Genomic DNA, 13,261 nt, shown 5'->3' with positions numbered 1-13,261 from the left:
GCAATTCATTGTAGTTTCCCAGCTTGTTTTATGGAGAGCGGTGCAAGGACGAGGCAGCCAAACCGAATTTTAGGGAAAAACAATGAGAAGCAATCTCTTGTTAAAGATAGACTGTATTTAATATTTTTTCCACTATCAACAAATCCAATGAAAAGACTAAACCAACAAAGACTTCATTCTATTTACAGGCTGGACTATTGTCAAACAGCAGGAGTATTGTAATGTTGCTGTCAAAAAAAGAGAAATCGATTAATAAGCTGCGAAACACAGAGCTGTAAGGCTTACCACAAAACACAAGAGAACACAATACTCCACTTTTAATTATCCAACACTGGCTACCCATTTAATTGCTGTCCCCCTACTAACCCATTTACACCCTGAGATTTTCAGATAGGAACCTGCTGACTGTTTCCACTTGACTGTTCACCACAAGGGTTATGGAAATACCTGCCTTGTGAACTACAGTGTCTTTCAAATCCCTTTTTTAAATTATACTTTTAAATTTTCAGGGTTTTGTTTTGTCCGTCCCTACCCTCACCTATGGCCACGAGCTGTGGGTAGTGACCGAAAGAACGAGATCGCGGATACAAGCGGCGGAAATGAGCTTCCTCCGAAGGGTGGCTGGCCTCTCCCTTAGAGATAGGGTGAGAAGTTCGGCCATCCGGGAGGGGCTCAGAGTAGAGCAGCTGCTGCTCCACATCGAAAGGAGCCAGCTGAGTTGGTTCGGGCATCTGACAAGGATGCCCCTGGGCGCCTCCTGGGTGAGGTGTTCCAGGCATGTCCCACCGGGAGGAGGCCCTGGGGCAGACCCAGGACACGCTGGAGAGATTATATCTCTCGGCTGGCCTGGGAACGCCTTGGTGTTCCCCCGGATAAGCTGGAGGAGGTGGCTGGGGAGAGGGAGGTCTGGGCCTCTTTGCTTAGGCTGCTGCCCCCGCGACCCGGCCTCGGATAAAGCGGATGAAGATGGATGGATGGATGGGTTTTGTTTTGGTCTCAGCTGTTTATTTATACTGTACAGTGTAGCTTTTCACTACACTGTTACAGAAAATTACACTGCACCCAAGAGTGATCTTATATTGCCCTTTTTGAAGTTTTAATACATACATCATTGACATATTTTAATCTTTTTCATAGCATCTATTCTTGAAGGTTTCTCCCTTTTTCATTTTAAGTACAGCATGTGCAGCCAAAGCCTGACATGGTTTATGTTTTGTGCCAGAGAACACAAGGACTAGAAGACATAACAGTGAGGCACACTCTTGCACTGAGTGACATGCTCCGTCACTACTACGAACATGGGCACTGTAGTTTATTCTCAGTCAAGCCCACATACACCCTCCAGCTTCCGTAAATACTCACTAGAACACCAAATCCACGGCTGAAAATAGTCCCCGGCAAATATGGTATTTACTGCTGTTTGAGTAGCAGTAAATGCCACTACACTGTTACAATTACCAAGCATCTTTTACTGAATATACATTATTGTGACTTTCTATGAAAACAGTAATAAACCCAAATCTGCAGCTCCCCTTAGCTTAATAGAGCTTTAGGTTTTTGGGGAACAGTGGAATATTTAGCAGCTAATGAGCCAGATATTTTCCTCAGGAATTAACAGAGACAAACAACAGAACTAAAAAAAGAGTGAATATTGTATAATAGATTAAATGACGATCCTCCCCTGTATCTGCTAGCAAGCCAGACTCAGACTCGAGCATTCCTTTATGTCTTTCTTCTCATTTTTCCATTTTTTATCTCTATTTACAGCAATTTATTACCATTTCAACTACTAACCACTTTTAACAATTTCATTTTTGTCTATTCTTTTTAGCTCACGTTAGCAAATAATTGCAAATGTTTCATATCTTACTATAATACACAAAATCTCAGTCTGTCTGTTTGTTTCTTTGTCCACAAACTCCGCCCACACCATCAGGACTTGAGCAACCGAACTTGGCACGTAGGTACATCTCAGGCCCCTGAAGGTTCTTAGCAGTACATGATAATAAGGCATCATCATGTTGCCTAGCAACCATTTAGCCATGGGTAAAATGACCCGTTTTTAAAATGTATGTACCTATAACTCCTTATAAAAGCATCCTATCATTTTAATGTCGTAACAATAAGATCTCATTTGTACCCACAAAACTTGAATTATGCATGATATATTATGACACCATCACGTTGCTTAGCAACAGGCTAAAATGACCAATTTTCCTATACATATTGAATTATAATATCTAATTCATTGATGCGTAAAGTACTGGGCAAACACTTTGAGTTACCCCCAATTCTTTATATTTCATTAGGAAAATGGGAAATAGGTGCAGTGATTTAGTGAAATGTGCAAGAGGCAGATCTACTGATGTGGAACAGGATGGGTTGTGCTACCCTAAAATAATCTCTTTCCATTTTGCATATGACAATAGCTACAATTAGCATTGAATATGAATTATAAAACTGAACATACTGCGTTTGACCATTAAAAAATGGTTCAGCCCACAGTGTTGAAACGCTTTATTTCTTATTTTCAGTAGCAACTCAGATCTATAATTGAGAGCGTGTGAAACTTGAGACTTTCTAACTGATCCACCTCATGTTGTGTAGCATTCTGGATTTTATACTTATTAGGCGGCATGATTATTTATTATACAGGCTATACAGTACATAACATCAAATGTAACTCAAATGTTTAATTATTTGTGTATATACTTGTAGCATTTGATGTGTTTTACCATATACAGTACATATTACAGAATGTAACACCTGCATATGTGTAAAGAAATGGATATGATTTTCCCACCCCATCTGATTTCCATGCCACCCTCAGAAAATGTATCTAAATCTCATATATAGTATATAAAGCAGAAACAGAGCTTAAACAGTACTAACACATTTATGATACTTTTCTGCAATAATTCCATGAATTTTGACAACATACCCATCACTGTTGCCTGAAATGCATTGGCAAATCATGTCAGAGCCTTCATGTGTTTTACACACTTACTGATGACTCTAATCAAAATGGTCAAATTTGGTTAGTCACTCCATAAGATCTGTTGCCACTAATTTTCAATCCAGTCCTTGTGTTTTGACATACCTCAATCTTTTCTCCCCGTTTTCCTTCTTTAAGAATGGCTTCCTGACAGCCAGGTTCCACTGACAGCACTTCTTATGAGGCTTTGGCAAATAGCAGACGAATCAGCTGAAGGACCAGATGGATCCTTCAAGTCTTCACTGTATTTTTTTTCTTTGAAAATCATCTTGCTGGTGCAAAAACGGCTCACAACTTTTGCATAGTACTGTATATCACTGTTGCAGCCATTGACTGATCTTATTGTTGGGTAGCTTGATCCAAAGTGATGCAATTTATGTGCAAAACGTGAAGGAACTAAAGCTTTAAAATGAAACTACTTGGGGTGAAGTCATGGTTGTGGTTCTGCAAATACTTCATGGGCTTAGTTGACAATGACAAAAGGCATACTCAGTTTTATCCCTTAATCCTCCTGATGACATAACGTTTACATATAACCTAATAGATGTTTGACAGGATTTCACTCTGACTCTGCCCTTTTTAATACTGGCTCAGTCAAAGAAGACACAGATCTACCACACTAAGCAGCGATTCACATCCCATTGCTTTAATTTTAAGAGCACTTTAAGAACTACGAGAGTGGTCGAAATTAGAGCGTTTAAAGATACAATCACGTAGGTGGAGCGCTCGTTTGCTTAGTGCAGATGAATAAAAAGTTCCAATTAGGGTAGCAAAAAACTGTCAGTGGCTATTTTAGCACCATATTATCAAAGAAGACCACCTTTTTCATTCCTGTCTTTATAACTTATACTTCAGCGCATTAAAATGAAAAGTTTAGGCGTAACTTACAAGCACAGATGTTCTATTGTTGAACATTCTGACAAGATGTTACGTCTGAAAGAAATTAAACATTCGGAAAAAATAAACCCGTTGACCTGTTCATCTTCAGATGGAGATGTTGAGAGAAGCAGAGGTGCTGTTACGTAAGTCTGAGCCATGCTTGTACACACTGTGTGGTTTTACACTGCCAAGATTTGTATTTTACCAGCGGTAACTAATGCCTCCTGTTAAGAGTATCCCCCCAGTGAGGCAAGTGTTGACAGGCTAATCTAGAATCTGATTTCTGCTTCATGAGCAGTTACGCCTGAATCCCTGAGCGCCATAAAAACAGACACACACACAATCATCCTCCTCCTTCTTCCATAGAAACACAAAACACACATACTACCCACACATAGTATGTACATCTCTTGTTCTATTATTAGCAGACCAACACACAATAGCAAGACAATAGGGAGAGGAGAATAAGATATGAATCAACACAAGTCAAAAGATATTAGTAAAAACAGAGAGGAACAGGAAGTACAGGCTAGAAGAAAAAGTGGTACGTTGGGAGAACGGATGAGGTGGCGTGTATTTAAAGCTGTGAGTTGACAGAGGCTCGAGGTAGGAAGAAGAGAGGGAGGAGAAAGAGCTACGCGAGAGTGGGAGAGGTTGAATACAGAGGAGGGCAAGGGTGAAAATAATCAAGAGAGAAAGAATGAAGGTAAAAAGGATGGAGATGGGGGGGGGGGGGGGGGGGGGGACATGATGTGGAGTGATAGTGCTGGATTCAGTGTTTCCTCAAACCTGTGCTGGGCTTGGGGGTGTCAGCGTGTAGGTGAGTGTCTATGTATAGACGAGTGAGCAGAGTGGGAGCGAGGCTCACATGCGGCAGTCACAGGAAGACATTCAGCTTCATCTTTGTGGCAGGTTTACATACCACAGCGCACATCTTACAAAGCAGCCCACAGGTCAGAGAGCACTACCATTTACATCTGTGTGGCTTTCCAGAGTTTTAATGTGAAAATCCATTCGCCTGATTTAATGGTGCGAGCCACTTCAAACTGTGCTTTCACCTTTTTTTTTCCCTTCTTTTTCTTCACCATTGTCTATGAAATAAGCGTGTGGGAGCGTACTGCGTCATCCCACCTCCAGCCTGACCTGGCTCACTCCTGCTGACAAACAGAGATTTTTGATGTAGCTTCAAGTAGAGTGTGTTTTTATCCCCACCACCATCTTCCACCAGTTCTTCCACAACCAACCCCCCCCCCCCCGGTTTTCCACCGCGAGCTTGAGTCTCCTGCTGCTTGGCAACAGGGCGGACTGCCTGTGTGGGCGTCTGGCGTTAAGTGCCAGGCAAAAGCACTGACAAGGAGGGGCATAGTTACAGTTATGATTCAAATACACATACCAGGCACCTGCTGTACCCTGTGAGTCTGAGTGCACGTGTGAGCACTTGTGCACAGGTGTCTGTGTCTGTGTGTGTGTGCGCGCACGCTCTTGATTATAACTGGATATGATTCATCCAAATGAAGAAAAATTAGGCTTCATTTGAATGTGATGTGGGAGACGGAGAAGGAGTAATTCAAGAAACTGATATCACAGCAGATCACCGAAAGGGATATTCTTATTATCCAGAGTATCCAAAGAAACCGCATCCCAACTTTCCAGTGAAACAACATGCACCGCGCGATGAAAACGTGTGGCGGCACTCATCTGTCTTCAATATGTCTCCCGCATCTCCATCAAGTCGTCATTCAATCCCGCTTCTGTCTTTCGCCCTGCTCCTGCTCCCACTCCTACCCTCTCTTCACTTCTCTGTATCTCTCTCTATTCTGTGTCTCTCGCCCACAGAGTTCTTCACAGAAGAGCTCACAGCGTTCCCACGGTAACCAGTCTCCCTTATTCGGCTCCGCAGAACGTGTGCATGAGTGTTTGACAAACATCCCGCCTCAAAAGTGCCCCTTATCTGCATCTGAACGAGGGGGAAGACAATGCTTAAAGTCGTGGCCGAGAAAAGACTTGGGAATCACGCCTCTGTTGGTCAGATGCTGAGTCCGGGGGCAGTACGCGCAGATTGGAGGCGATTTTGACTACAGATTAGATCAAATAGGTCGACTTAGGATAAATGTCTGAATTCCTCCACTGCACAAAGCACTTCAGACCTTGACTACCTCAAGTAGCAGCATGGCACAGGGAATTATGAGTAAATAAAGTTAAATAAATAAATAAATAAATAAAATGTCCAACTGAGTGACCCTGGGAGAAACAGGCGGAAAACATGGGAAGACCTTATAATTCAATCTCTTTCCCAGTGGATTCAGCTGAAGTCCTAAATCAAAATCAATCAATCCAATCAAAGTTGACTAATCTCTGTATGACACTGGCTTCATAATAAACTAGTGCTTTCAATGTTTATTATTCTTATTCTTAGCAAACTATGAGCCACGTTCTTTTCTCTCCTTTATTATTTTAAATGCTACTGTTAAATGGAGGCATTGCTTATTGTTACAATGGCAAAAATGGGAGGTAAGGATCAAATTGTTTTTTGTCTTAAAATGAGTTAAGTCTTCATTTTTGTAAAACTTTCTAACTTTCTAACTTCCAGTCTAATTAATCTTAGCGAAACAAGCTCCAGTTTAAATGATAGAAAGAGTGATGATGAGCAAAACTCTTGATACTATAGCGAGGGGTTCATAATTAGATCCCCAGTGATGACTGGACAGCAGCTTAGCACTCCGTCCTCCTCACTAATGACCAAGCAAGACCCATAATCTCTGCGCTAATTTACAGTACACTTGATGCTGTTAAGATGCAATCTGCACACAGCTGCCCTCAGTAAACAAAGCAATGGTGGCTGCTCCAAACACACGAGGACGGAAAAGGGAGGAGGGTATGTCAGGATCAAGATACAGGTGAGGGGAGCAGGAGGGAGGGAGGGATAGGAATGCAATATCGCAACTGTCTTGAGGACAGCTTTACAGTTTCCACAGCAACTCGCATGCACATTTCACTTCCTGTGGAAATCTTTATATCACAGCTGCTTATTTGTCTCCTCGCCATTTCAAGAAAGTCGGGTCTGATGATACATGCAGCTATAAGAGGAATGAAACTGGGAAGGGATGTTGTTTGAATGAAAGCGGCATGGGTTTGTGCCTAGAAGCACAACAACATACTACTTGAGACAATTAACTTTAACATATTACAGCTATAATTTTATCATTTTCATTTTGCCTATCTATAACATGTGAAGATAACTGCCTCATCAAACCTGTGAATCCATCAGCGTTTCCATATAATCTCTACCCCGATAACAAAAACAGAAGCTAAATCTGTGTGTTTCATCTTAATTATATAGAATATATGCAGAAAGAGGCAGGTTCAGCGGTCAGTCTACACCAGAGATGAAGCACAGGTGCGTGTTTCTAATTGGTCTGGTGATATTTAAAACAAAACATGCATTTTCATGAATCCAGACTCATGCATAGCTAAATATAAATGAACAAAACTATGACTTTTTCTTCGCGTGCATGTATGCAGCCATGAACACTCACTGCACTCAGAAATGGCAAGTAGAAGGCAACAAACACCACCCACATACAGTTGCCTCCCACATACACACGCACACACACATCCATCATTTAAATTTACATCAAGCTAAACTCCATCACTGTAATCATTAGCACCATTACGATATTTTAATTCCCGGCAACATTATTCAGTCCCGAAACCAAAAATATTAACAGGTCTACGATTGGGTTCTTGTGAGATAAACAGCATAAACAGCTGCAGCTTCACTGTATTATTTTTCTAGAAAGTCATGCCAGATCCAGAGAGAATAGATTACCTCCCATCACTTCACACAGCATGTTTCGAGAAGGTCAGTACAGGCTCAGCCGAGCTTACCCACACATTTGCCCGGGGCCAGTTGTATCTGTGCTATCTTTGTTATCATAGGATGTAAAATTTAAGCCAAAAGGCTAAAATGAATACACATTATGAGCTTGATTTTAGCCTCAAGAATGAAAATTCAATCAGGAACAATAACCGTGCTTCAGTTAAAGGCAAGGGAAAAAAGGCAGATGAGCACAGAGGGGAAGAGAAGGAGAACAGCACAAAAGTAATTTCTGCTGCTTCTCTGAGTCATATCTGCAGCAGTGGGAAACAGAAACAGCGAGGGGGAGAGAGTGAGTGTATGTACGTGGGTATGTGAGAGAGAGAGAGTTAGAAACGAAGAGTGAGAGAAGGGGTGGAGTGGGGGTTGTGAAAAGGGGATGGCTTATGTGTAGTAGAGCTACGTAAAATTAGCAAAATTGAGCTCCTTCTGAAATGAAAGGCCATTATCGTTCTCCATATTCTCTCAGAGGAATTAATGTCAATTTCCGAGGGAGTAGTGAACATGCCGTCGATGGCATGTGTGGAGAGGGGAGATAGATGGAGGGATGATGGAATAAAGAGACGAACGGAGACTCGAGCACCTTCACGGGGCTCTTTGGAGCTTCTGAATTCTCCCAGTGTGACAGTCAAAGTGGAGTGAAGAGAAGAAAGATAGCGCAGATCTTTTCTTTTTTTTTTTTGCCATTACATAATAAAACTGCTCTGAGTATGAGCACTACTGGGGTTGTCACCAAAACCTCCTGCCTGTCATCCTATGAGCTGTTTGAGCAAACTTACATCCATGTAGCACATAAACAAGGACACAATCTCTCACCCACACAACGAACTGCCACATCTTCACGACATGACAGGCTCTATTGTCAGCACCAGGGTCGCATCAGCTTTATAATAAAGGACATCCCAGGTGATGTCCTGCAAAGCGGGCATACACACTCGCAGGAAAGACACACCGAGGAGACACACACATGCACAGCAGCAGTTGTCACCTCTGGGCCAGTGGTAATTATACTCCAGTCACACTAATTGTCTGTCTTCCTCCCTCTTTCACACATTTTTGTGCACTTACACTAGCACGTGTACTGTATAAACATGCACTTGTTCGCATACACATACATGCGGAGGGAAATACATTTGCAGAAGTCTCCCAAAATAACCGCCGCACAGCGAGCTGTGGCAGTGCCCTCAACCCTTCTTGGAGAAGGGACTTCACGTCAAACATCATTTCACCCCAAGGCCTCAGACTCACATTGTTCACACTGCCATTAACAGCAGGAAAAGGATGAAACAGGGTTGCATTTGGGACAGCTGTTTATGATGTGCCGCTAGGAGGAAGAAGAGGAGAGGACTTTGTTTTGATGCAATTCTTGCACGCATGGCTAATAGAAGTGGAGGCGGGTGGGGGATTAGTTTATTCAGTTTCTTTGTCTGAGATCAAAATTGTGGGTTATGTGACCCACACAGAGACACAGGGAAGAGAGGAGGGCTCCTGCTGGAGGACCAAAAACTAATTGGACATAAACAAAGGCAGCTCTCAGAGCCTTGCCTTCCCTTGCCCAGACTCCCCTTTTCATCTCTCCCTCCCTCTTATACACACTCCCGTTGACAGATGGCAAATCAGTGTGTGTGTTCCACCTTTTTCTCTTTTAGACTGAGGCATGCTGAGTAAGGTCGCTCAGTCACTTTCCTCCCCCTTGTCATCCCTTTTCCTCTCCCCCTTCCTCTCCCACATCTTCCTTCTGTCTCTCCCTCTGATCCGAGCCATATTTAGCGTGTCACAAGCACTGACGATAGAGAAATTCATGTTTGTATCTGATCCACTATCAGAGCAGAGCGTATTGTCGCTGACCTAAGCTAATAGGCCAGTTTTGGGCTAGACTGAGTCACAGCCAGACAAGCACAATATGGCTCTGCTGTGCGGGTGACTATTTATTAAATGTGGCACTTCATATGATACGCTTGTCTGATCCTGGATCCAAAGTCAGCTACAATGGCTACAGGCAATTAACAAGGGAGAATCAGCAAGATCTACATTTGCAATTCATCACTGCATTTAACACCCACATAAATAACTAATATGTGCTTCTGTCTAATGACTAAGTCGCCCCTAGGGATGAGGAGAAGGGACCAGAGACAACTCTAATCGATAAGGGATTTAGTCAAATCTGAGTCAGTCATTGATAAGAGGATTGGGACCATAACAACTCAGACAGTGAGCGAAATCCAGTAATAACTGCTAAGATGATTGCGTGTTGAGAAATACATATGCACAAGAACAAACGGCTTCTGTTACCAAGACTGCAACAATTTATTTCACAGTGAGCTTTTTCACATGAATTGCTGCCTACTCACAAAGCTTAATGCTTCCAGAACAAAAGCTGACTCTATCTGCATGTGTGTGCGTGCGGGTGTGTGCGTGGTTAAGTAAAAGCAAGGACAGATGCACTTGCTGTTTGCCAAAGCTGTGTTTTGGAGCACTCTAACTTCAGGTCAGCCTTGAGTTTGGGGGAGGGGGGGGGGGGGGGGGGGGGAAACTCTCTTCGAGACCAAGCAGCCGACAGTTCAGAGCGAGGAAGAAAAGAAAAACACACTTTGAGCAAACAGTGGGTAGATTTTCATCCAGAAATGCTTCTCTTGCCTAGAAAGTTCAGATCTTTATGAAAAAATAAGACTCTCCTGTCTGGGCCCATGTTTTCCTCAGCATACTACTATGCAACTCCTACAGGATTCACATTTAAGACGGAGATCAGTGCACAAATCATCCTCTCTGCAGGCAGAATCATACACAGCATGATGAAATACACACCTTGACCACTTATCACTCCACTCATAATCCTCCAGCACTTAGCATATTTCCTCATGGTGGTGTATTAACACATTTCATCTTAGGTTCAGTCTCATTACTGCGAGGATTATCTGATGCTTCGTACAGCCTGTCATCATGTTGGCCTATGAATGTTCTGCCACACGTAGCTATCATGCAGACTGTGGTCATTACTATAATTTAGAGCCACTTGGACAAGATTATTGACATTCATTACAGACGGAAGATGAAGCCAGCAGAAGAGGCCCGTGTATTCGAGGTGAACTTACTTTCGGCGCAAGGTGGAACTGGTGTTGGTGTCTGTGCTGTCAGTGCGTTCAAGCCGGTCTGTGGTGGTGGAGGAGCCGCAGGAGAGACCTCGCGTCAGCCTGGTGTGGGTCCTCCTCTCCCTGCCGGGCGCTGGAGTTGTAGCTGATCCGGATATCACCTGAGTTGTTGAGGTGCTACCATTCCCGCTGCCACCGCTGCCACCAGCACCGCTGCCATGATGGATGGGCAGGGACAGGGGCTGGTTGTGGTTGTAGTTTTGCTCGGGGGTGTCCGTTCCAGGGGTACGCGGGCTGCGTTCCTGCCTCAGGTCCTGGTTCTCTTGGCTGACCCGGTCTAGCTGGCCCTCCAGTTCCTCGATGCGCCTGCGCTGCGTCTCCAGGAGCTTGGCCTGGCTCTCAATGATGTTGTTGAGCTCCAGGAGGTACTCCACTGCCCGGTTTGGGCTCTCTGGGCTGGTATCCATGGTGGGAGCCCTTCCTCTCAGGGTACGACCACCACCAGCCACAGGTTCTACCCCGTGGGGCTGAGATCCACCCTCCCCACCAGCCCTGATGAGTTGGGGGGAGGGAGGGACCAAGAAAGGCTGTGGTGAAGATTAACTATAGGCTTCAGATGTTCAGAAACAGGAACTCACAGATATTAAGATATTGAGAATGTCATAGCGACTACATATCCCCAAACATGAGGGCAAAATTTACCATTATAACATCTTAGTAGCCATTGAAAACGTCACAAAGCCAAGAAGAGAATTTAAAGCTAAAAAAGAAGTTCATGGCACTGTTGAGTGTCTGAGTTCGTGAAGTCCCAGGCATTTTGAAATCGACACGTAGCGGGTAAAGAGTTTGGGGTGTCATGATTAATGTTAATTTACTAAATAAAATGTTTAAAAACAGACTTCCAGGCGGAGAGAGTGACACACATAAGTCTGGTGTAATTTAAGCTTTTCAGAGTTGGATAATGAACTTGCTTCGATGACTGATAGAGAAAAAGAATAAGTAGAATATGAATTTATCCACTGACCTGTGACATACACTGCTCGTTAACTTTAAAAGCTCTGGCACCAGCTTTTGGTTAATTAAAAAAAAAAAAACACTTTATGTTTTCATCGATATACAGGGGGAAAGGGGGTGGGGGAGAGGGGGGATACGCTAGTTTTGATCTACCACTAATTATCAGGCGCTGTCAATCATTATATAACACAGAAAAATCTGCTCCTTCCCACGTTGAATATCCCCGCAGTCTGTCATCGTCGCTTTCAACCCATGATTTGATGTGTCTTTAAAGCACAGAGAGTGAGTAGAGGTGGTTTATGAAGTTCATTCTTGAAGTCCGAATCCTCCTCTTTGGTTCGCCAAAACTACATCCCGTTATTAAAAAACGAAACAAAACAAAAAACACAACAAAACAAAACAAAAAATCAAACTAGATCCCAGTATCTGTCTCGCCTTTTCATCCAAGAAAAATGCACTTTACCTCCTCGTCATGCACTCATAAATACTGATCTTCAAGATAAAACTTGTCACCTCTTAAAGGCTAAAACCTAACCGCAAGATTCTGAGGTCCTAAAGTCTTAATGACTGTTTCTAATCTTAAAACTGTACTTTTGTTTTTGCCGCTGGCGTAAAAAAAAATCTGAAATTGGTCGAAAAGAACAGGGAGCGTCCTTTCCTACTTATCTGACTCTCAGTGGCAGCAGGTCGGTAATCCATGCAGGAGAGTAGCGCTGAGTCTCCTGTGAGGTGGCGCAGAAACGGAGAGGATTTCGCTCCTTGAGCGTCTGAACCGCAGCGTTGCGTGCGCCTTTTCCTCTGGAGCGCATCACAGACAAGCAGGCAAAAATAAGGAAGTAACTTCCGGGCAAAGTTTTCAAAATAAAGGACGAACTGTCGAGAATGAAGTACTGACTTGGGGTGAAAGTCAGTTGATTTGTGGGCAAAAACAAACAGGAATTATTAAAAAAAAGGCGCAAATTAATAAATTAAGGTGTCCTGAGTGTATAAGCTACAGAGCGATGATTTTCATACAAGATCACTACAAACAAATGCCACAGTCGGTGCAATGGCTAAATATTTCCACAACTTCCACAACTAATGAGCACTGATTAAAAATATATTAAAGGTTAAGCTACCAAACAGTGTAAACTGAAAGTTTATCTTTTGCTTAAAAAATATAAAAGAAAAATTAACGCATCACACAGTCAGTTAAACTTGATGGATTTCAAACTGTCCACTTATGAAGTATATTATGGGTCCATTTCATCTGCCGTAATGGAAATGAAAGTGCCAGAGGTGCACTGCTGAGGCCAAACCCCCAAAAAACGAAAAGATTTTGCGGTGGTCACAGCACATTCCTCTCTCTTCGTCCCTCCTGACGGATTTGACTGTGAATGTGAAAATCTCCTATATGTAAATGGAGTC

General features: G+C 43.1%; 1 protein-coding gene across 2 annotated transcripts in view; it reads right to left on the bottom strand.

Annotated features, from left to right (window-relative positions):
• Positions 1-12,901, bottom strand: part of iqsec2b (IQ motif and Sec7 domain ArfGEF 2b) — a 30,448-nt gene extending 17,547 nt beyond the window's left edge. Inside the window, exon 1 of one of the 2 annotated variants that reach the window (XM_085258738.1) lies at positions 10,844-12,901. In XM_085258738.1, the coding sequence (XP_085114864.1) occupies positions 10,844-11,307 (464 nt within the window). In that variant the 5' untranslated portion in view covers positions 11,308-12,901. The remainder of the gene's footprint in view (positions 1-10,843) is intronic. The other variant, XM_085258736.1, reaches the window with a different exon arrangement.
• Between the last annotated feature and the right edge of the window lie 360 nt (positions 12,902-13,261).

Source organism: Mchenga conophoros, linkage group LG20, assembly GCF_057382185.1.
Source record: "Mchenga conophoros isolate Kocher_MC1m ecotype Shallow Benthic linkage group LG20, M_conophoros_male_GT1.1, whole genome shotgun sequence".
In the NCBI taxonomy this organism is placed as follows: domain Eukaryota; kingdom Metazoa; phylum Chordata; class Actinopteri; order Cichliformes; family Cichlidae; genus Mchenga; species Mchenga conophoros.
Note: the sequence above shows the minus strand (reverse complement) of the source record. Positions and strands in the feature narration are given on the sequence as shown.